This window comes from Pundamilia nyererei, unplaced genomic scaffold, assembly GCF_000239375.1.
Source record: "Pundamilia nyererei isolate P.nyererei 1_Seehausen unplaced genomic scaffold, PunNye1.0 scaffold00004, whole genome shotgun sequence".
NCBI lineage: Eukaryota > Metazoa > Chordata > Actinopteri > Cichliformes > Cichlidae > Pundamilia > Pundamilia nyererei.
Window position 1 is genome coordinate 4945825 of NW_005187405.1, and position 23373 is coordinate 4969197.

The 23373-nt window shown below is 45.0% G+C and overlaps 1 protein-coding gene across 1 annotated transcript in view; it reads right to left on the reverse strand.

The window, feature by feature from the left end:
* Positions 1-1127: 1127 nt before the first annotated feature.
* ptch2 (patched 2) overlaps positions 1128-23373 on the reverse strand; it is a 26766-nt gene continuing 4520 nt past the window's right edge. The window contains exons 3-23 of the mRNA XM_005721301.1: positions 16642-16831; positions 16484-16553; positions 16278-16369; positions 14050-14158; positions 13850-13936; positions 13628-13749; positions 12653-12800; positions 11580-11711; positions 11327-11482; positions 11081-11173; positions 10855-10980; positions 9615-9996; positions 9004-9528; positions 8335-8477; positions 8055-8235; positions 7678-7958; positions 6109-6246; positions 5647-5789; positions 2416-2818; positions 1753-2326; positions 1128-1645 (exon numbers count right to left, since the gene is read on the reverse strand). Of these exons, the coding sequence (XP_005721358.1) occupies positions 1611-1645; positions 1753-2326; positions 2416-2818; positions 5647-5789; positions 6109-6246; positions 7678-7958; positions 8055-8235; positions 8335-8477; positions 9004-9528; positions 9615-9996; positions 10855-10980; positions 11081-11173; positions 11327-11482; positions 11580-11711; positions 12653-12800; positions 13628-13749; positions 13850-13936; positions 14050-14158; positions 16278-16369; positions 16484-16553; positions 16642-16831 (4130 nt within the window). The 3' untranslated portion in view covers positions 1128-1610. The remainder of the gene's footprint in view (positions 1646-1752; positions 2327-2415; positions 2819-5646; positions 5790-6108; positions 6247-7677; positions 7959-8054; positions 8236-8334; positions 8478-9003; positions 9529-9614; positions 9997-10854; positions 10981-11080; positions 11174-11326; positions 11483-11579; positions 11712-12652; positions 12801-13627; positions 13750-13849; positions 13937-14049; positions 14159-16277; positions 16370-16483; positions 16554-16641; positions 16832-23373) is intronic.

The following is a 23373-nucleotide window of genomic DNA, read 5'->3' on the forward strand; positions in this document are numbered from 1 at the left end:
CGCGCACACACACACCCGCACATTCACACACACACACACACACACACACACAGATACTGACAACACCTCCTGGCTGTCTATGGTGTGATCAAACTGTGAAAGGTGTTTTTGTTCAGCTGCAGTAGCTACTTGACTGTTTTTTCATATTTCCAAAATAAAAAAACAAAACAAAAAAACCAAAGCTGCCACTTGGAAAATGACACACACACACGTAGACACACACACAAATAGATCTGCAAGTTTCTCCCTGCAATTATTTAACCTGGCAGTGATTAGACCAATACTGAACAAGAATAATAACAACTGAAACTCTGTAAAGCAAATGAAATGAAAGAAATGTAACATGACACATATATGAGGTTTGCATTAACAGACAGAGTGAGTCATTAGAAAAAAAAAAAGTGAGTCAGAGCGTGTCGAAGCGCTAACTAGATTGAAACCGGTTTACATTGTGTAATAATTGCACAGGGTCACGATAACAAGAGACCCTAATAACCCTAAAGCAGCCAGCAAAGAAAAGAAAGAGAAGAAAATAATAAACTAAAATAACTCCCTTTGCATTTGTGAATTTTAAGATTCCCTTTCAAAACTAATACGACAAGGTGAACGACACTTTTGTTAAAGTGACAAAAGTAAACATCACCCACTGTAGAGCTTACAAAAACTGCAGGAAAAAAAAGACATCAAAGCTCCTTCAAGTAATTTAAAACTGCAGAGGCCGTTGGGGCACAGGCAATATGAATTAAGCGTGTCATGATGGCTGACTGATCACATTCGACCATTTTCAGATAGATGGTGACAAGCGTCAGCCAATCACTGCCAATCGTGGTACACATTCTGTGTCTCGACAAGAGAAAGCGATAAAAACATATTTATACAATTACAACATAATACTGAGCTCTGAATGCTGTGATAACAGGGGAAGGGTGATGTAGTGAAGGCACGGCGGTTACTACTGTTAAGAAAACACCATCTGCTGTGTAAGTTTTTACAGTGCACACTATGGCAGAGAGTCTGTCAGATACAGAATACCTCACAGCGCAACACTGTGATAGATGCTAACAGGAGAAGGGGGAGGGAGGGGTACTGCATTTTTCTTTTAAGGCAAATTGCTTAAAATTATTTTTGAAGTGTAGCAGCAAAAAAAGGAACATAATACAAATAGAAATAAAACACTGACCATGTATGTTCAATAGCCTATAATCTTAATAACATCTCAGCTTTGTGAAAACATATAGCACATTTCTTATTCTATACAGTGCAGGGGGGCAACCCAAAAAAAAAAAAAAACCCAAAAAAGAAACAAAAAAAATCAACCACCCCACTTGAAGATAATCTTTTACATCTGAACTTTTACACAAGAGAATACCCAAGTTATACAGTACTCTTTTAAATAGCTTCCCTCTTGTTTAGTATTAAAATATATACTCATAAATTTATATAATTCTTAAAAGAAATATTTTTTTCGTCTTAACACGTCCTTGAAGTAAAACCTCTCATTTATTCTTTAGAGTCTATGTACAGCTGTCAATGTGTGACGTGACGCCATGTGGACGTTCTGGGGAGTAGCCCAGAGATTCGAAGAGAGAGGGCGAGGTGTGTGAGAGGGTCTAGCAGTCTTTGGGTGCCTGGATCCTCAGCTCACCTGCAGCAGACAGAAGACGGAGAGCGATCAGACTTTAGGCACGGGGGACATTAAGTCACAGTCACATGTTACTGTCAGTGACAAAGAAGCCTGAAAACTTTGCTCACCTTGTGTCTTGTCAAGCTGATATTCTGTCTGGCCCTGTGTTGCTTCCAAGTCCTGGAGCTCTAGAGAGTCTCTTTTACATGAAGAAAAGTTTGTTTTGTCACCACATGTCCTCTTAGCAGCCTCAAAACAGTCCGACTCGCTGTCCGTGTCAAAACCTTCATGCATGTAGCCTTGGTATGCTGCTCCCGGCAAGGTCGGGTGGACAGCCACTGTCACAGAAGCCGTGGCTGTAACCATAGTAACAGGTCCCCCAGCGGAGCCTTGTTGTGTTGGCAGGGTTGAGTTGCTATGGCTATAGCTCAGCCCTTTAGTCCTGTTTGGCTGAGGCCCTCTAACGTTCTGGAACCTGGGGCCGCTCTGAAAAGTCCTCCCAGGAAAGTGGGCTCTGTCGCCGGGTAAGTGTTGGCCAGGCTGAGCCTGGAGTCTCTGGGAGCCCCTCTGCTGCTCCCGCTTGTTTTCATCCCAGCATGTAACCTGGGATCCAAGAGGAGACTGTGCAATGTAGGAAGATTCACTTAATGGTTCAATCCTCCCACCAGGAGCTGTTGCATTTTCTCTAAATGGCTTCACCACCTAAAACAAAGAAATGTTTACAGTTAACTTTCAGAAGATTTGATGAACAATAGGGCAGCTTAATTTGTCTGCGTGCTCATGCAGCGTACCGTAAGTTTAGGGAAGCTCGGGTCTTTGCTCGCTTCCAGCAGTATATGAGATGTTGCTGGTGGAACGCTGGTGTGCGATGCTAAGTATGCACTCCGTTCACAGTACTTATAATCCTCCTCCCCAATCCCTGATGTAGTGGTCAACTCAGAGTAATACTCAGAGTCTGATGACTCAGAAAACGCCTGTTGACGAGAGCGTGGGTTGGGGTGGCCTGTGTAGTACCCGTGATGGGTCATTGGTGGAGGCAGCGGAGGCTCTGGAGAAGGTGACGGCAGGCAGCTGGCATTGTCAACCGGGGTGACCTCAGCCGGAGGACCCATCATGGAGAGGAGGACTGGGAGGAGAACCAAGCCATTAAGCATCCCCAAAACAGTCAGGATGGCTAGCACAGCGAAGAAATACCTGAAGGATGGAGAGACATGAGATGTTAGTTTGGGCGTGAACCGAAAACAGACACGACAAAGAATCAGTGTCAGAATAAAAGCAAACGGTAACACGCAGTAGTGACTGATATCTGTTAATGCATTTAACCATCCTGAAATCAGACAAATGCCAAAGGACAGAGCAGGTCTGTCATCTCTCTTTAGCCTATTGGCAATTTTTTCAATCAACTGGAACGTGCAGTGACAGAGCTGCAATTCATTTAATCCTATTTTCTTTTGCATGCTAAGTTTTATAGGGATTTGGCTAAAATACAGATGCATTAAAACTGTCAGCCAAGCTCATGACACTTTCACACAAAGTACAAGACATTTAACATTTGACAAATGTTTGGGGTTTTTTTTTTTTTTTTTTGCTTTATCCATTTTTCTATTTAACATTTTTGTTATGCAACACATTTTTTTTTCTTTTCTTTAAATGGACAAAAACACACGTGTGTGTGCGGCTCCAAACACTCCAAACACACACATAGTTGGCACATGAGGAAGGGAAGTAGCTCTGGGGAAGAATACAGGGAAAGCCCAGTGTTTGTGTATCAAAGGCGAGGGGGTTGGGTGGTGGGGGCAAATCTGATTCCCTGCTTAGTCCAACTAAAACATGCTTTGATGCCTCCACTGCTGCTGCTACAAGATATTCTCTCGCTCGTTTTCTTTTTTTCTTTCTGCTCACACTGTGCGTGTGTGTGTGTATGTGTGTGTGTTTCCATCTCTGTACAGCTCTGAGGAGGCCAGGGGTGGAGGCAGGCCACAAGAAAGAGCTCCCCAAGAAAATTAGAGAGGACTCCACTTAAACACTAACAGAAAGCAGGGAGACAGTGAGATGCTAACCACCAGCCAGACTTAAAGAGGTAAAACAAGAAAAAAAAGAGGGAGGGAGGGAAAAAAATGACAGTTGGTATGAGGGAAAAAAGCCAACAAGGACAAGGATAATAGCTGCAGAGTGTTATGGAAACATTCCCTCTCAATGGACTACTACAGTGATTATTACTACTACCTCACTTGACAAAGGTCACTCTTTTGTCTGATATGTTTGCTCTTTTCTCTCTCTAGCAGCTGTCCTTATTTTCCTCTGTTATCAGAAGGATATTCATAAGCTGCTTTGCCAAAACCCTGCGGGGACGCACATATTTAACAAGCATGCTTAATCGAATTAATGCGCATTCACCTGCAGATGGCGAAATGATAAATAGTTTATCAATATTATCATTACTATTTTAGAATGGCGTCCACATTTGAGCTCACTTGCTTTTACCCCAAAATGACAATTCTTTACGTGGCGGAAAAAGAGACAGAAAGAAAGAGAGTGAGACGTTGGTGGGACCTCCAACAGCGTCTCACTGTTAGGAATTCTGTTGTTTATATAAACTGTAATCTTTTCCATTCGTTGTCAGGCCTGCAGAGTCGTATGTGTGTGTGTAAGAATGAGACAGTAAGCGCTTACACGCATGTACGTATGTGCGTTTCTCCACGTGTGTACACCCGTGTGTGTGCGTGCGTGCGCACTGACTTGTGGCCTGCCTGCATGCATGCACATTCTACGTAAGTATGTGTGTGAGAGAGGTCTCTGAGCAGAGCTGAATTAGGCGTGCTGTTTATTCAGTGCATTACAAGGCCAGGAGATGTTTACAGCAGTATATTTATGCTACTCCCCAGCTAGCCAGCCTTGGCTTCCCCCAATCAGCTACAGCTACAGCTAAACAAGACCTCCAACAGAGACGAGTCCCCTCTGTCTCTCCTTCACGCTCTGTTTTTTTGAAAATTGTCTCTCAAAAACGTGAGCAGAGAAAAAGTACTGGAAATTTGCTCTGGCACCCTTAATTCCAACCCAACTTCCCAGGTATTCTCAAATTCCCGCTACCGGTACCTAAATATATGTACATTTCTTTATGAGTGTAATCCAACAGTTTTGGAAGATCTACTCATCAGGCTGTGATCTAGCCACCCACAAAGACCTTATGTCCTTGTACGGAAGCCACCCTCAGAAAACGTCTCCTGCTCCCTCTGCTTCTGTCTCCGTTTCTGAAGAAAACTGTGCTTTTTATGTCATGGAGGCCTGCTGCAGTCTGTGAGCTCAAGGCTGTGGTTTAGGGTTTGGGCCGAGACCACATTCGGCTGAAAAACATGGAGGTATTCGCCTTTTTTCCACTCTGACCATGAAACAGTGGTAGAAAACACACGCACACAGAGCAGATGCGCACACAATGTACACTCACCAGTGTAGACTCTCTTACACACACACACACACACACACACACACACACACACACACACACACACACACAAACAGAGGGTCTGTTGGTGGGCCGCAGAGCATCTGACCAGTTCAAATTTAGCTCCACTTCTTTTTCATTACGGCATCCAACGTGGAAGGCGGGAATGCCAAACAGATGATAGGAATTTTTACAGATTCCCCTGTGTATGTGTGAAAGAGACAGCGTGAAAGAGTGAGAGGGAGACACCACCCAGTGGGCAGCAGAACACTTCCATGTTTACAAGCAGCTGCTACACACACCCTTGATGTTTTCCCCATTTGTTTCACTCCAAGCTCGAGGAGTCAGATGTGTGTGCGCTCCCAGAGTGACAGAACCAGGTGCTTATTTGTCACTGTTTGTGTGTCTCTGCGTGTGTCTACAAAAACAACAAAAAAAGGACTTCCACCTGCATGTAGACCTCCAAAGTGAGGTTTCCTACTGCACCCAAAGTGAGATGAGACAACCGGCTCCACACAAAATGCTGATTCTTCTAAAGGTAGCATATGACCTTTCCGAATGAACACTCACACTCACTTACCTCATGATGAAGTCAAATTCGGACCCGGCCAGCATGAGAACACCCAGCAGCGTGGAGATCGCTCCGTCAACCACCGGGGCAAACATGTGCTCCAGCGCCACCGCCGAGCGCTTGTTTCTGTTGCCAATTGCTGTCAGGAAGCCCTGCGGAAGAGAGAGGGGGGAAGGTGGGGAAGAGAAGTGAGTTGGAAATCTTGCCGATCACACAAAACTTGTGCTTGCGGTGAGGCTTTGGCAAGCTCCCTAGTTCCTGCATTTGGTTTTGTTGAGGATTACAACACTATGCTACAAGACAGTAGAGTGTGCACGGAAGCAGGTTGCCACCATGAGTGAGCAAGCCAACACCTCAATAATTTTAAAATAGCCAACTTTTCGCCAGTTATAAATAAAATATTTTGTAATGCATTTTCTTCTATTAGGTATGATTAGGTGGTTAGGTGGTTAGGTGCTGCTCATTCCTTACCAGAGCGATGTGAACAGTGAACTCCACTCCGATGCCCACGGAAGCGATCAGGATGACCACAGGAATGGCACTCAGCTTGATGCCAATTAGACCCATGATGCCAAACAACTCCACAGTCATCATGGCCAAGATAAACACCTAAAAGCACACATGAAATTTAGCGTTACCACTTTTCCAGTGCAGGAAATGTTAAGCCAGCCAACACAGTAGGATGAAAAAAGAAGATATGGCTAAACGAGATTGTAAAATTAAAGCATTTCAACTACGATAATGCTTTTCTTTCTAGATGGAGCGGAGTCCTGCTGCCAGAATCTTTGACCCTGTGGTCAAGATCTTAATGACATGAGATCAAATTTCCCACCCTCGGGTTAATCCCATCCCCCTCGCCCACTCCCATATTCCTTCTTTCTCTTTCTCTTCTTCCTTCCCATAGGTGCTTAACACCAGAGATTGACAGCACCAAAGGCAAAGTGTTTGCACCACATTCACATTTACTTGTCCATAACAAATTATCTTGTTTCATTTTTCTTCCACAAGATTTTTAGCCTGTGTCGCTCATTTTATTGTTTTCTGACATTTAATACAACAGCTAAGTAATGCAGTGCCACAGCTTTCGAATGCCTTCATGTGGGGTGTTACTGTACACCGCAATACAAACAGCAACAACAATCCTTAGAAAACAAGGAGGAGAAAGCAGTTCCTGGCCAACGGCAGCTTTTGATCCCAGCGGGGGCTTTTAGCTGGGGCATAGTTAAATTGGAAATGATAAAAGCTGTTTTACTGCTCGACCACATACAGGCTGGGTGAAGCCTTCACATGCCGGTTGATGCTTGGAGACCATGCATGCACGTAGCTGTGCCTCTCTGTCTGAGAGACTGTGTTGTGTTGCTGTCTCAATCAGCGCTGCTGTGGGCCGCTGCTTAAATTAAACGCATTCCTGCTGAAACTGGCTCTGTAGTTGAGCTACAGACCCCTAATGGGGCTATGGGGATGCGTGTTTCTGTGTGAGTTTGGGGTCTTTGAGGACCACCGGTCCCACCAGCTTGTGTGTGAAATGTTATCCATCTGTTGACCACTCAGATTGTCTCTTTTCCGCTCTCCCACACGCACATACACGTACAGACAAATATCCCTGATGGATGGGTTGTGCAGGCCAAGGTCGCAACTGGGCAGATCTGTCCTGTCCCCAAATCTCTCCCTCTCCCTTTGACAAAAGGAGTGAGAGAGTTGGAGGTAGAGGCTTCAGGAGGGTAAAGCCTTTCTTGCTCCTTTGCATTTCCTTTTTTTTTTTTAGGCTCGCAGAGCGCACATTAGAATAACAAAGGGCCTTGTGTGTGTGTGTGTGTGTGCATGCTGGCCCTCAACAGACAAAAAAGGGGCCCCCTAGACAGTGTTATTGAGCTATGCTGAGAAGGGTGAAAATAAAGAGAGCGAGAGGGAGGAAGGGGTTAAGGATGCTAAGTTAGGATGAGGTGGAGAATTAAAAAAACAAAACAGAAATGATGTGGAAAAATGCATGATATGAAGGAATAAAAAAGTGGAGTGCAGGATGAAGAGCTATCCACTTACAATGATGCCTGCAGTCCAGGGGTTGAGCAGGAGGATCGCACAGACCAGGAAGGTGCAGGCCAACACCACACTGATCGACAGCAAGAACCAGTGTCGGAGGCCAATGTACTGCTCCCAGAACAGGAAGGGGTATCCGTTGGGGTAATTGAACACACCCTTGCGGCCAAACTCATCGCAAATGGTGCGCACGCTCTCGATGGCTTCCACAAAGTCGCTGGCCTGACGAAGGCCGTTCAGGTAGAAGGGGAACTGAGCAAACTCCAGGGGCTCTGCAGCTGGGACTGCGAGAGGAGATTAAAAGAAGGTAAAGTGATTTCGTATTCACACTGTAAGTCACCTTTAAATGCATCCACTCTGACCAAAATCAGATGACTTACTGCGCAGATTTTCCCCTGTAGTGTCATACTTGTCATGAATCCATTCTCTGGGGTGAGGGTAGAAGTTGGCCTGAGATGCAGCGTAGCCCAGGGGATCATTACTGACCCAGACTGTCAGGTAAATGTAAAAAACCTCTGGGGGAATCAAACCCTCGACATCCACCAGCCGACGAGAGGTCAGCTAGAAAAAATTTGCATTTGTTGATTAAATTTTCATCTATAATGCCAAGCAAACATATTATGAGACAAAGCCTTTTATCTTTTTTTTTTTTAAACTCACCTGGCTGTAGTTAAAAGGCTCTTTCTTGGAGCCAGTCTGGATCAGGAGCTTGTATGCCAGAGCCCCGTCTTCTGTGCCGTTACGATAGCTGTCAGCGGTAATTCTGCCTGCCTGCCAGTCAGCATCAAAAGCCGCCTGAAGACCTGTGTGTGAGGAAGAACACACAAAGAAGAGAGAGGATTATTGAGGCTGTCATTTATAAATGCTTTGATTTCTGTTATCATAACAGTTCTTCTGCATGTCTGCCTGTGTGAGCAGTGATGCTGAAAATGTGGAATATCAAGTTTCCTTTTCTGGATCAGATTGACCTGATCGCTATTACTTCTTCTTCACTGGATCTGTGACACATTCTAGCCTAAGGACGCGCACACACACACACACACACACACATGCCAAGATAGCCTATGACCTCAAACCGTGAGCGAGTACGTCACCTCTAAGCCCAGGTGGATGCAGTCTGACAATATGACTGAACTTCCACTCACCCTTTGCACATTGTAACCCCCACACCCATTAACCCACTCACTGTTGTCTTTAGCAAAAAGCATGTCTGAAAAAACCTAATGCATTAAATAGCAGACTCATTATCTGAAAGAGACAGAAAGAAGAAGTTATTACCTAACTCCCTCTAAAAAAAAAGCCCAAAATAACATTACTCTGAATTCTTACCTCTGAGCCAATCCTGGAAATAGTGCAGCCACATGCGGGGCAGTTTGTTGTCGCTGTCTCTGACCACATATCGAACTGAGTTGAAGGCGTTGTGCAGCTGAATCAACAGCCTTTGAGATCGGGCATAATCGAATCCGTCCATAGTAACCAGGTACATGTTATAGAAGGAGAAATACTTGAACTGAGCGTCGATGAAGTCGTATTCCTTGGTGTCACGTGGCACGATATCGGTCAGGTAAAGGCCGTCATGCACCATGGTGGTACCGTACAGGCTGAGGCCCAGGAGGCACAGGAAGAGAACAACCACGGCTGCTTTGCTTTTAGGCTTAAGGAGCAGAGGGGCATATTTCTCCCTGGCAAAATTGGACAGGTTCCAGTGCAGGAAAGGGAGCGGTACACACTTTTTCCCTGATCTGGAGTCCTCCACCTGAGCTAAGAGGTCTCGTGTGGAGCTGGAGGTAGGGGTGAAGAGCTGGGAGCCATAGGGGTCTGGCACAGAGGTGGTGGTGGGGGAAGGAGAGGCGGCTAAAAGGAGGAAATACAAGCAGGAAATGAGCATTCCAGTATCATAAATTGCTGTATTGTCAGAATCATCATAGAGTTCAGTTTACCTTGAGGCTGGGAGGGAGGGCAGAGGATGATGGAAGGAGGGCTGGTGGAAATCTGTGAGGTAGGCGGCAGAATTGTTACAATATGCTGGCCTGCCGCGTCGCACTGCGTGAACGCCTGCACCGTCGTAGTGATTTGGGTGCTGGTGGTGATGGTCGAGCCTGCAGTGTACTGGTGCGTGTGCGCCGTTGTTGGCGTGTGAGGCTGTTCTCCAGCGTCCGATAACTCTTGAGGGGAGAGGTGGATGACGCGATCGGAGCACGGGCTGTAGAGACAGCAGAGGATGTCCAAACGCTTGTCCTCGCGACGGTGGAGGTCCAAACTGAGGATGGCGGGGAAGATGAGCAGCACCATGGCAAAGTTAAACACAACCACAATGGCCGCCTAGGGAGAGGGAGAAAAAAATACAGAGTGAAATAAGAGCAAGATAGAGCTAAGAAGAGACTGAACAGGATATAAAATTACAGACACACCAGCCCAACTGGGAAGAGTCAAGACTTTTTTTAAAATTCCTGACACCACAGCCCGGTAAGTAAAGAAAAGCTCTTCTCTAAATCACCAGCCACGAATACTAAGCGAGCCAGGAGGGGAAAGAAAAGAAAGAAGTCACAAAAAAATATAGAAAGATATATATAAATATAAAGTTTGAGCAAAACCATCACCCTTCACCAGTTCAGCTACAGCCTCCCCGCTCACCCGTCCCCTGAAGCTGACATTCTAACTGGCTGTGGTTTCCAGAGTGTGTCCATCTTTGTGTGTGTATTTGTGTGCGAGCTTGTGTGTTTCAGACCACCCACAGTTAGTCACAGATCAGAGAAAACCGCCTTGACGGCCCAGTGATATACTGGTCCACTCCCTCCCTCTCCCTGCCGTTTTCTGTCTCTGTCTGTTCATCGCTGTCTTTGCTCTGATTATTCCCCATTAAACATATTATACATATTATATGCGCATTACATATATATATATATATATATATATATAAATATATATGCACACTTACACACAAAGACATGCACACACACACACACACACACACACAAAAAACGTTGGCCCTCTAGGTGCAGTGGCAATAAAACTAGGAACAAAGGCTTTGCTTGCTTTGAATAAATGTCAACTCTTTTAAGTTATCTCTTTCATTTTAAAAGGAGCCCAAGGCCTCATGGTGTGCGATTGTGTACAGCTTGTTTATGCATGCGCGCATGTGTGTGAAGGCGTGTGTCTCTGTATGTCTGCAAAACATACCTGCAATGAGAAAGCTCGGAGCGCAGGGATGGGTACTAGAGCAGCCATGAAAAATGCAATCATGTTGTTGATGGAAGTCAGAGCCACACTGGTGCCGGTGCGACGCAGACAGTCTCCTGTCCGCTCCTTTACAAAAGCAAAAAACAAAAACAGAAGACACAAATCAGAAGAGAGCAAAAAAGAGGACAGGACAAGGGAAGAGAGGAGAAGAGGCTTTTAAAGGTACCTTGAAGGGTATGTTGCTTTCAGTTTCTGTGAAGGAGTGAGCCAACAAAAACATATCATCCACACCAATCCCCAGTGCCAGGAAGGGAAGCACCTGGAATAGGAAAAACATCAGTCGAGAATAAAGGGTCTGAATGGTCATTCAGCATGTGGAATCAAACTCTGTGATTTAAATCAAAGGAGGACCTCCTTAAATTTAAATGTGCTTATGAACTGAATGATGTACGCCGCTCCCTTTATGTTGTACCTGTGTCGTAGCGGCATTGAAGGAGAGGCCAAGCAGGGAGCAGAGACCCAGTCCAGCTGCCACTGACAGAGCCACCAACAGCACCCCAGCCAACCCCACGGCCCCCTGGGATTTGGCGCAGTCCCATCTCAGCATGGTCACACAGGCATAAGCCAGCTGGAGAGGAGAAAATGTATTATTATTGAAGACAGTGAAATGATACAAGATACTTATTATCCATTAATAATGGGCAAACGTCAGTGACTATAATCACCATGAGCAGGTATCCTCCAGCCACCCTGATGACGCTGACATCAGAGAAGGATTTCATGATGTCATTGAGGGTTGTGGTGGAGAAAGCGTGGATGGACTGACTGGAGTTTGCTGGAATACTCTGGTGAACCACCTGATGGGGAAACATCAATCAACTGTTAAAGCGTTCTGCTGAAGAATAAAAAAAAACATACTACCCAATTTATAACTAAGCACTGTGGAAGAGCAACTGAAGGAATATGGACCTTGTTACACACATGGTTCAAAATCCCCCTAAACTACTACAGCCCTATATCTCAGGACCCCCTAAAATTTCTGTTTGAAATGTGCATGGCTGTGAAAGCGAGTAAGACGGCCCGAGTGTGTTTTTACATGTGCTAGCATGTGTGTGTGCGTGCATAAGTATGACAACTGAGGAGTAATGAGCACAGATGCCAGAGGTTGTGAGGTCAAAGGTGAAAAAGGATGGGATCGCATGGCTCAGAAGGCGTCTCCTGGTACTTCATGCCCATGAAGGAACCAAAGCGCCTGAAAGCCATTTACCTGTAAGCGTTCGACCATCATTTGCTATCTCGTACAGATCTGCGCTTGTACTTTAATATGTCGGGCTGGGGGGGCCTCATGTCTCTGTTTACATTTGAGTTTTGTTACCCCTCCTCCCCTCCCCAAATGCCCCTCCCTCCCGCTGTGCTTAGCCTCGCCGTGGTGGGTGTCAGCTATCACAGCAACAGCTTGTTCCTATAACTAGGGTCCTGACAGAGAGGGAGACGATTGGCCTACCACACACACAAACACACACTAACCCGGTGCTCTGGTCTGCCCTGCGATTCAGTTTACAAGGGAGCTGAAGACTGATGGAATTCAGACACTGCAGATTAAAGTCTCAGTGCGCTTGTGTGTGTGTTTATGTGTGTGTGTCAGTGAAGATGGCATGAGGACAAGGAAATGAGCTCTAATTTTTCTCCCCCTCCTCCTACATGATCTCAGTGACAACAAAATATCTTTATTTCTGCCCTGCTGTCCTTGAAGCATGGCGCGTTTAAAGGAGCGTGAAATCTGTGCGCGAGTTCATACCTCGACAAACTTTCTCTGCCAGGACTCAAGGATGGCGGTGGCTTTCTCCTCATTCCAGTTAATGTCGTGGATTTCGTAGTCGTCCTTAAAGTGCTCATATAGCTGCTTAGGACTCATCAGCAGGAACATGGTCTGGAGAGCCTCCGCACTGCAAAACATGCAAACAAAGTTTAGTACACATCAGGAATGATGAGCGACTCTTAAAAAAACCATAATGTAACCATTAAGTCTGAGTGTTTAGATGTCCCTTGTATCTGAAAGCAGGTGCCGTTCTCTTCTAAGATTTGTCCGCCTGCCTGCTTGCCCATCTGCCAGTGTAAACAACTAAAAGCAGGTGTTATCTAGTCTGTCTGCTCATCTCTAGGCTGCAGTCCCAGATGTCCTCAGGTTTTCTTGGCACCGGCAAAGCAAGCAGCAGTGCCGCTCAAAATGTGAAAGAGATGATCATAAATCACATCCAAGAATAAGTGTGGCTCTTGCAGATGGGCCTGGAATCCTCTTTCATTCAAGGCTCTCTTGGGTCTGTGGAGGGGGGCTTGATCTGGGCTCTGACCCAGTGCTCTCACTCCATTTGTACTGGCCATGCTTTTATAGCCAGTTGAACTCTGAAGATTGTCTTATAAAGAGCCCTGGGTTAGATAAAAGTGAATTTGAGTGTTATTCGCCTCCTTGTTTTTCTTCTTCTTCTTTGGTCCTGCACACAACAAATGTGCAGCAGGGTGGTGGGGCTTTATGTGACTGTCAATCATCTTTAATTGGCTGATCCCAGACCGGGGTCATTCAGGAAACTGATCCCTCTCGATATGAGGCATTCCTAGCATGTGTCTTCACTGCTGTTAGGGGGTTCCATAGATTCAGAGGGGAACTCGTGGCCTACTTGGCTGGTAGTGATCACGTCGCATCCTTGCTATTGGATCCTTTAATCACACAAGAGGAAGACAATGTATAAATATACCCACAAAAACACACACACACCTCAGCAGAGCATCCTGGCTGTTCTTGACCCGCCCTCCCAAAATGAGCTCCTCTTGCCAGTGCATGAACTTCCGGCTAAAACCATGGCAACCACCCTGGAGACGGCCAGCAATGTCAGGACTCTGAATAAGAAAGCAGAAATGTCAATATGCGCGCCTCTTTGGTTTACTTTGTGTGCACTGTAAATAATTACTAAAGTTGCACTCTTTCATGCGAGGTTACCTCTCCTAGCTCCTTGTTAGGTGCACTGAGGGGGCAGTCAGGGTCTAAGGGGTCTAGACATGGTCTGTTCATGTAGGCATGTCCCACCTGAGGAATCAAACAATGTTAGAGATGTCTCAGTACACAATAAGAGGTGTAAACATAGATGACACGCAGCCTTGTTTAGTAAAGATATCCATGTAATTTTTTCTGTGCATCACCTGGGCTTTGTCCAGCATCTCCTTGAACCCTTCCAGTGAGGTGAACTGGCTCAGCTCCTCCATCAGCTTGACTGGATCTAGATTCATCCACTGGATATCTTGCATACCCCTGCAGAGCAAAGACACACTTTATAATGGCAACAAACACACACACACTGATTTTACATTATTTGTAGGAACTTAAGGAAGGAAGGCAACGTAAAATAGCTTTTATGAGCATGTGCCCACACGGCTACGTGGCTTTGAATTCTTCGCTAATGTTTACTCTGGGCAGGAAAACTTTTACTTCAGTTTCTCTCTCGCTCCTTTGTTGTGGTGGGCTACACAGGAGGCTAGCTGCAGATACAGGATAAAATAGCGTTTATTATCCTGTTTCACGCTGCCACAATGCCCAGGGAAAAGGCACAGTGGCTGCCTGCTCACTTTCATTCCTCAATGCCCTGCACTGAGTCATAACAATTACCTCTGCCTCCCAAACATCTTGATAAGGAGGGAGGGAAGGGAGAGGCCAGGAGGATGGAAGGCAGGGAAAGGGAAAACGGGCGAGGGATGAAATGTACATGGACAAATAACCTGTTTGTTAGCTTCATCTGTACTGCGCTGGTTTGCTCTGCAATGTGGCCTACATCAGGAAATGTAATGCACTTGCTCAAGGAAAATAAGAATTTTGGAAAAACTGGAGGAATTATGTTTGTGGTTTGTGATTCAGCGAGACAAAGGGAAATAAAATTATCCCAAAGTATCTGAACTCCAAGCTGAATCTCCTCCCGATGGCTCATGAAGAGAGCTGCTTTCCTATTCCCACATACCAGGGTCCCCCTTTTGCTGCTGGTTGCAAAGACACTCCTTTATCAGCTAGTTTTTGCTTGACTGGACCGGGCCTGGGCCCTTTTGTTTTTTCATAGATTGCTGCTTTTTGTTCTCCCCAGTTCTCTCACTCTCTTTCTCTCCCACTCTTCACTCATTCTCTTTCCCGATCCCCCCTCCCCTTTTCTTGCTCTCTATCATACTCTTATTTCTTCTGTTTTTGAGTTGGTTTTTGTTGTTGTTTTTTTTTTTAAAAATGGTTGGAGCAGAAGCTGAATAAAGGGACAGTCCCGCCAGTGAATGCAACAGGCTCTCGTAAGCTCAACGACGACAACAAATAAATGAAGAAGTTAAATACATTTAATAAATAACAGCAGATGTTGAGCACTGTGTGAATGTTTGGAAGATGTGTGATTCATCAAAGGCCCCCTTCTCTTTCTCTGGTGCTATGCTTTTCACACAAGCCAACAGGGAGATGCTAAGGATGGGAAACTTGTGTTTGTTTCTGTATGTGCTGGCTTGTCATGCAACATACCGCTGTCAGCTAAGACACACACATAAACAAATAATTCCTCTGCAAAGAAACATCTGCTATGATCTAAACTATCTTTTCTAAACTAAGCACACAATTGAAATATCACTTCTGACGAGGAAAAAAAGAGATCCCTTTCAGTGACTCAATTTCTCAAGAGAACTTTATCCCCTGCAGAAAAAAAAATAGAATCTCCAAATGCCCAAATACGCCCAGACTCCACTGTTAACTGTCTTGTAGGCTCTCTCTGTCCTTCTCGGGGGACTTGGGGCTTGAATACTGCCCATTTTATTTGTTGGACAACTTGGGAGCTAGGAGCCCGGGGCATTACCATGAGAATGCCGAGTGTTAGCCGTGAGCTGACAAAGCCAGCCCCCCTCCCTCCTCCGGGGCCCCTGCACTGATGGACACTCACTCGTAAACTGAAAGAATGCTTACCATTGTCTGACCCAAAGGGCTCCCCTGCCACCACCACCACCGCCGCCGCCGCCACCGCCGCCTCCCCGCCCTCCGTTCTACCAACCCACCACCCAGTTGCTGTTACAGCCATCTACTCTCTCTCCATCCCTGCCTCGCTTGCTTGCCCGCTGCATCTCTCTCTAACCTTCTCTCTTTGAATTTCTCTGTCAGTACACCCCCTTTCAGTCCCTCTCTGGGCCCTAAAAGAACTCTATTACTGACCAGCACTGTCAGTCACAGCACCCACTGATAGACTACTGAAAGCCCAACTGTATGTCTCCATCCATCATGTGCTAAAAGTGACGGACCCCTCCAAAAGCTCTACTCAGATCAGATGGAAGCAGTGCATAGAAACAGCCAAGCTGTCAATGAAGTGCTTAAAAGTGCACCCAAAAAAAAAAAAAGTTATGGCAAATATTCCAAGACTTACGGTAAATAGGCAGAGCCTCCCTGTAGCTTGGCCCCTTCCCAAAAGCAGTCCAATGGGCTGATTATCATACAGGGGAACAGCTTGTCAATCATCTGGGATCAGGAAATAGAAAAGAAAGAAGTAAACATCACAAATCAGTGATAAATAAACATAGACACACAAAAAACCCCAAACAAAACAAAACAGATATTTCTTCATCGACTTACCCTTTCGATCATGACGTTCTCTATAATGGGGACTCCAGATTTATAGCATATTTTATTAAGATCCCATGATCTAAGAGAAATAAAGGTTTTAGATTAAAAGTTTTATTAAAAAACACATGGGTGCGCGCAGCAGATCTTCACAGAGCATGTCCACTTACTTTCCAAACAATGACACCTGCACTTTGCTGGCGGACAGCGCGGCTTCCATGTGAACCAGCAAAGCTTCCTGGGTGAGAATGTTTGTGCCCTCTTCTTTGGGGGTCTGGATAAGCATCTGTGAGGTAAATACAGACTCCTCTCCCTGCTTTTCCCTTGTGTAGCGAAGCTCTGTGCTCACACGACTGCCAGCTAAAAAAGTAGAAATGAAAAGTGATTAGATAGACAGATAGATAGATTTTCTTTAATGCACACGCAAAGACACTCACACATTTGTATCCTAATACAGAGTAGGTTTTGTGCGTACATATGCACATACACACACACACACTTACACAAGAACACACACATATATTGACCAACGCCCTTGGCCTTCGCCAGTGTTGGTTTTGAAGGCACTTCACACAAGCCAGTGTCTGGCCAAGAGAAATGAGTAATACAGCTTCTCATTGGCTCCTTCTGCGAAACAGATGTGCCCTGTTAGTTAGTGAAACCAGCCTTCTGATGCCCCCAAAACACTCTACTGCTGCTCTGTTTAGAGCAGCAGATACAGACCGGGACAATCTGAACTCGTAAAAAAATAATTATGATGGGCACTTCATCTTTTATTCCTGATGTTTATGCACAGTTTTCAACCTTTAAAGGTTGTTTATTGGAAAATGTGTTCATCTCAGACTCTGTATTTCTCTGCAACGCTTCCTCAGCGGTGTTCTTGTGATATGGCATTGAAAGACATAAAAGTGCGAATGGATAAAGAACGGTGAATATATTCGTGGAGGAAAGAAATATGGCTGTCAGAGACGGTGATGAAGAGAAAAGTTAGAAAGCGGATGAAAAAAAATGTAGAGCGAGAGAGAGAGCGAGGGAGCAAGAGAGAGAGCGAGCTATGTTGTGCTGTGCAATAGACCCCAGCCCCCTAATTACAGGAGGTTGCCCTGAAAAGAGTTTGCCAGCCGGGGGGATCTGTGCCAGTGCCAAGTGGACATGAAACATGCCGCGCTGGATCACAGAGGGCCCGTCTGCCCCTCTTGCTGTCCCACTACACGACAACCCCAGAGAGACAGAAGGGAGGGGAGAAAAGAGGGAAGTGGTGGGAGTTTAGAAACTAGGGCTACCACCTTCTTGATTCTAATTTTTGTCAGTCGTTCACCCAATTTTACTGCACTGCACTTCGCAGCTCCGAGCATCTATTTCTTTTATCCTTTTAACACTCTCCCATCTACCTCTCTCCCCATCTCTTTCTCTCTCTCACACTCTCCCGCTCTCCCTTTTCCCTCACGCTTTCTGGACCTCCCCCTGGCTGGAACAGGCTCCCATAATTGATGGGGAGAAAAGAAAAAACAAACTATTCAGCCTACGCCGCAAAAGTGTGAGATCAGGTTAGAACTGCGGTCCTCTGTGACACAGTCCAATATTTCTAGGCTTCGCTTTCAAGGCTTAATTACATTCGCAGGGCCTCGACACTATCGGGTCACCTTGTTTATTTGCAGTCACTGGTGTCGGGCTTAGTGCATCTCACAAAGAAAACACTTCAAAATGGGACACGCTCTTGTTTGATGTTCTTTGCACAAAAACGTTTCTTTTTTTTCTTTTTTTTTTTTAAAGCTAATGTATTTATAAACCACAGCAGGACATATGTGAAAGAAATAATTCTGCCTGGAATTTTGGAAATGTTAGAAAATGAGATTTAACTTTTATTAAGTCATTTTCATACTGTCATGAAGTGTAAATACGAGATTTAGTGTAAAACATTTTAATCTTCGTGGCCCCGCTTGGGTTTTCTTGCCCCACTAATTTCCAATCAAAAAGGAAAAAAAAACCACTAAAAAACTGAACACTTTCCGTTTGAGGACCTCTTTGACATCTGTTAAACCTTTTTTGACATTTCGTATGTTAACCTCTGCAGCGTGGGGTTTTGATCCCAACAGGAACTGGGTGGCTCGAAGAGACTCTGGCTCTGTAATTACAGGCCTCCTGAAGTAAATTATAGCTATTTGTGTCTCGTTCCTCCCATCTGGACCACCCAGGCAGCCAGTCCTCTCTCGTTTCTCTCTCCCTCTCTTTCTCGCCTTCTCTCCTCAACCCCCGGTCCGGCCCCAACCACCCGACTTCTAAGCTTCCCCAGCACTCAGCTCTGCTCAAGTTCACCACTCTCTTCATAAGAAGCCTCTCCGTCTCTACCTTTCTTTCCCTGTTCCTCGTCCCCCTTTTCTCTCTCTCTTTCTGAGGCTGTTTTTCCCTTTCTCACTCTTTTTCAGTTTCCCCCCCTCTACCCTCTCCCTTCACCCAGGCTTCGCTCCTCACAGCCTTAAAGAGACAGTTCCCAGAAACTTTCTTCCCACCCTGGGAAGAAAGCACCTTTGAGGGTGTAAAGCTGGGTTTTAACAGCCCAGTGGCTGGGAAGTTTATTACACGAGCGATTCTGAAACATGAAATATTAGTCCTTGTTTGGCAACATGATCAAAATTGAAAAAAATTAAAATAAAAAATAAAAATGGGGGGCTTGGAGATGGGTGAACACAAATGATCGCAGCTCTAAATCACATCCCATCGGTTTGTCGAGATGCTTTCGCGATACTCGACCACCATCTTACAAATTTTAGCAAACAATTCGACTCTGATGGGTGCAACATGTGAATTCTTTTACTAGCTTCACCACTAAAAGCACTTTCACAACAGTTACGACATTGGGAAAGTGAAAAGCGAGGGGAAAATGTCATAACAAGCCCTGACATGGTTTCATGGCTGTGGGTGTACAAAAAATAAAAAATAATAATAATGTTTTTAAGAAAGCGTGTTTTCATGTGCCGGTGTGTGTGTGTGTGTGTGTGTGTGTGTGTACTGAGGTGAAACAGGACTCGGTCTCCACCAACCTCAGTCATTTCCTACCCACCTGACCCTTCCATCCTTACAAGCCAAACAGACAGCATCTCCTAACTCAATAAAACATCTGGCTTCTAGAATGATCCAAGACCACCTTTAAAGGCCTGTTTCTATTCTATTCTATTGTGGCTATGGGTACCTAGTCCCAGTTCCAGGCCATTCTAGGTCAGACCAGGCCGCCTTCAAAGTTTAGTGTGGTAGATTAGCTGGATTAGGGGGCCCCTGAAAGGCCCCACGCTGCTATGGAGGAAGACTCAAGAAGAAGAGGGCTGAAGGTGACATGTATGCTATTACTTGCTATGTAGTGCATTTGAAGTTTTTCCTGATTTACACAGCATGACAAGATGAGAAGAAATATGCAGCCGATTTCTACACAAAACTTCCTTTGATAAAATATAGTTCAGGGAAGGTTGCTACGCTACTTTATCACGCGTAGCAACAATATGAAATATAGATTAAGTTATCCCTCGCCTGCTGTCTTTTCCCTATGATTTACTTCCTTCTCCACTGTTTTATTCACAAAAGAGCTGCTTTACTTCCTTTTGATTTTCAGCAATGGAGCTAAATGAGACATTCATTCCTTCATCTTGGCACCCAAATAGGCCCCCTTCTTTTTGGACCCACCAGAATCTCCACTTTGGATTCTTCAGCCCAGTCCTGCCCTATGGCTTTCCCTAGCCAGGGCGCTGCCTAAAGCAGGCTGCACCCCAGCAGATGGGCTGTTCCTCTATAGAATCCGTCAGTACAGCTCCAGACTGAATGCAGACCCTTTTGTCATTCAACCCTTCAATTTCTTTCAGATGTTTCCCAACAAACAGCAGAATAAAATAAAGAGGGAACGTTTTTTTTTCTCCCCTCAACAAAAGCAAATGGACCAAAACTTTCCCAGCCAGTAAAACAATGCCAGAGTCGGGATGTAAGGGGGGGTGAGGCAAGGGGCAAGAAAGAGAAGCTGGCACTTTGCTATCTTACCTATAGAAATACAGTGTATCTGTTTAGCAGCTGTCAAAAACACCATTCACTCAGGAAATGAGCTAAACTACCCGCACACACAAAAAAACAAATGTGGTCTCTGTTTGTCCTGTAAACTTTTCCCTGGTATTAAAATAAAAAATAAATAAATACATAAATAAAAAGCTGTCTCCAAATCACACCTTAAAAACTGCATAAAACAGCAAAAACAACATGAAAAATCAGTTTCACTTACTTTCTATTCAGATGTGCCAGTGGTGTTAGCCACCACACATAAATTTCCACGAGGGCTGGCATTTAGGCACTTTCTATTTCCATATGTATAGGCTTGCCTCTGCTAATTATGCTAATCATGGGCAGTGTTGGCCACTGTGAAAAATAGTCACATTAGACACTCCACTGACCGCTAATGCTGCTTAATGTGTGGTTGAAACATACATTCATCCCCGCCTGAAAAGCAAAATTTTTCCACGTTGCTGGTCTCATTCAGATGAGAAATGAATTTATTGAGCCCCAGAAGCATTTCTTTTTTCCCTCCCAAGTACCAAGAAAATGTTCAGTCCCCCTCTCTCTCTCCAGCCCCTCTCACTTCACTTTTTATACTTCCACGGTGTAAAGACAGAGGCAAATGGTGCAAACTCTAAGGTGACTGGTGTCGCTTTATTCCCCCCTGCACCCACCCCACAGCCAGAGACAAAGGTTGCTCTTCAGCGAAGAGATAAAGGGTGCCACACTATACTGATTGAGTTTTTATTATCCCATTTTCGGTTGCATTGCGGCCTTTCTAAGGATATCGCATTCAATGTAGCAAAGAGCCTGACAGTCCAGTGCCCTTTTTTCAGCCCAAAGACCTGTTTTATGCTATCACTGTAAACCGGTGATACTCATTACCCAATAAATATATGAAGAGCTTTTATTTTACAACCAAAGGCAAAAAAGAGAAGAAGAAAAAAGAAAAACCCCAAACAAACAAGACTTTAAAAAAGGGAAGGTAGAGCACGCTCTTTTGTGCTTCCTGTCTCAGTAGAAGCAAGAGCCATGTGTCTGTCATATGCAGATGTATCTGTAGCTGCTCAGTGTGTGTTTATTTGTTGGGGGGTGGTCTTGGGCTCTCTGTTGAAGAGCGTGTGTGTGTGTTTTGGGGATGCTGAGAACGGAGATGGAATGAGGTAGTCTTGGATTGAGGGATGGAGGGAGAGGGGGTGAAATAAACATTTAGAAGTGACCCAGGTTGACTCTGTCTTGTTTGTTCTCTCTACCAGTGAGGTCCCGGGCCCTGAACGCTGGGAGTTTATTTATCTAGTTGGGGCACCACCGCGCACTATTCACCTTCAATAATACCTCATAGAGCTCCCTTTCTCTGTCTGAACTGGGGCGCTGTGTGCACTCCAATGAATTATAGCATTTACCTGCTGTGCCACTCTGAGGTTTGTTTAGAGAAACCGCTCCAAACGGTGAAACGCCCACGTGTGCATTTGTGCAAACTTTTTTGCTCTCCTCTCTTTAAATCAGTCCACACCTCGGTCTCTTCATATCTTGTCTGATTCCCTGTTATTCTGCATACACTGTATGGTCTTCACCTCCCTCTCTCCTGCATAAGACTTTTTATGGGGCAACTGCTACCCGGATAGTCCTCGTCTCGCTGCGCTCATATTTGGACAGCTTGAGTCTGTGTACATGTCTGTCATGCCTCACCCAAACAACTGCCAAGAAAGATGAGTTTAGTTAAAGTCAGAGTAAACAGCACCACTGTTACATGAAGGCATTTTCTTTACCCTCTTTCCCATACACAGTTTTTCGGCTGCGGCTTGATACGCGCCTGAAAAAAATTATCCAAAGGCTGCGCAAAGGCATCCTTAAGTTTTACACATTTTAGTGAAAAAAACAAAACAAAAAAAAGCTTAAGAAAGTAACTTCTCTCATGAAACAAACGGGGCTTTATGGAGAAAGACGTCCACGAGACCGTTTCGCACTTGATGTTTGTTCAAATGAGACAGGTAAAAACAGCAGCAAAAAAAAAGGAAAAAAAGTGTGAGCTTGCAATAAACCTTCCACCCTGTTCCTGCCCCCCACACCATTGTCTCCTCTTATCCTCGTCCTCTTCCTGCGCCTCTTTTTATGATCTTTTTCTTTTCTCCTTGTGAACAATACAGAGCCGGGTCACACGTTGCGCAGGTCATACCTTAACTTTCAAATTCTCACATGTGGCCCAAGCTAGATAAGCAGAACCACAGTGTATACTTTATCTAATTCTAACTAGATAACATGAATGATTTTTTGAAACACAATTTAACTCAATTTAATCCAGGCACTTTGAAAATTGGAAACAAGTGCCATCCCTCGGGCCAGCACTGCAGTTTAAGAAGGAAGAAGGAAAAAAAGATGTGCATGGGTGTAAGGTAATTTGATGGGCGATGTCTGTCTCAGATCCTTTAGAGCAGAGGCAGTTAGCCAGAAATAGTTCGTAATCCCCTTGTCAGACAAAACACCCTGATACTCCAGCTTTTATTCTCCACTACACAGGTGTGAGAGCTGAAGGTACGATGAAGCCTTCGACTTATAAGTAGCTCATCCGCTCTGGAAATGCACAAGAGTCCTCAGGTTGAAGTAAACGATATGAATAAAGACATAAAGAATGCTTGATTGATTGTGAAGTGTAGGCACAAATTCTGTCTCTTTCTCTCTGTCTACACTTTCTAGACACAGACTGCACTGCTGTGCTTCACGGTATTTTGGTCCTGTTGGAGGGAGGAAGCAATTAAAAAAAAAAAAGCCCTGGTGGCCTGACTTCACAGAGCAGGCAGACAGACAGGTAGAAATATAAACAGGCGCACACAAAGCCCGGGCAGACAGACGGGAACGCAGTCAGGAACCTGAGG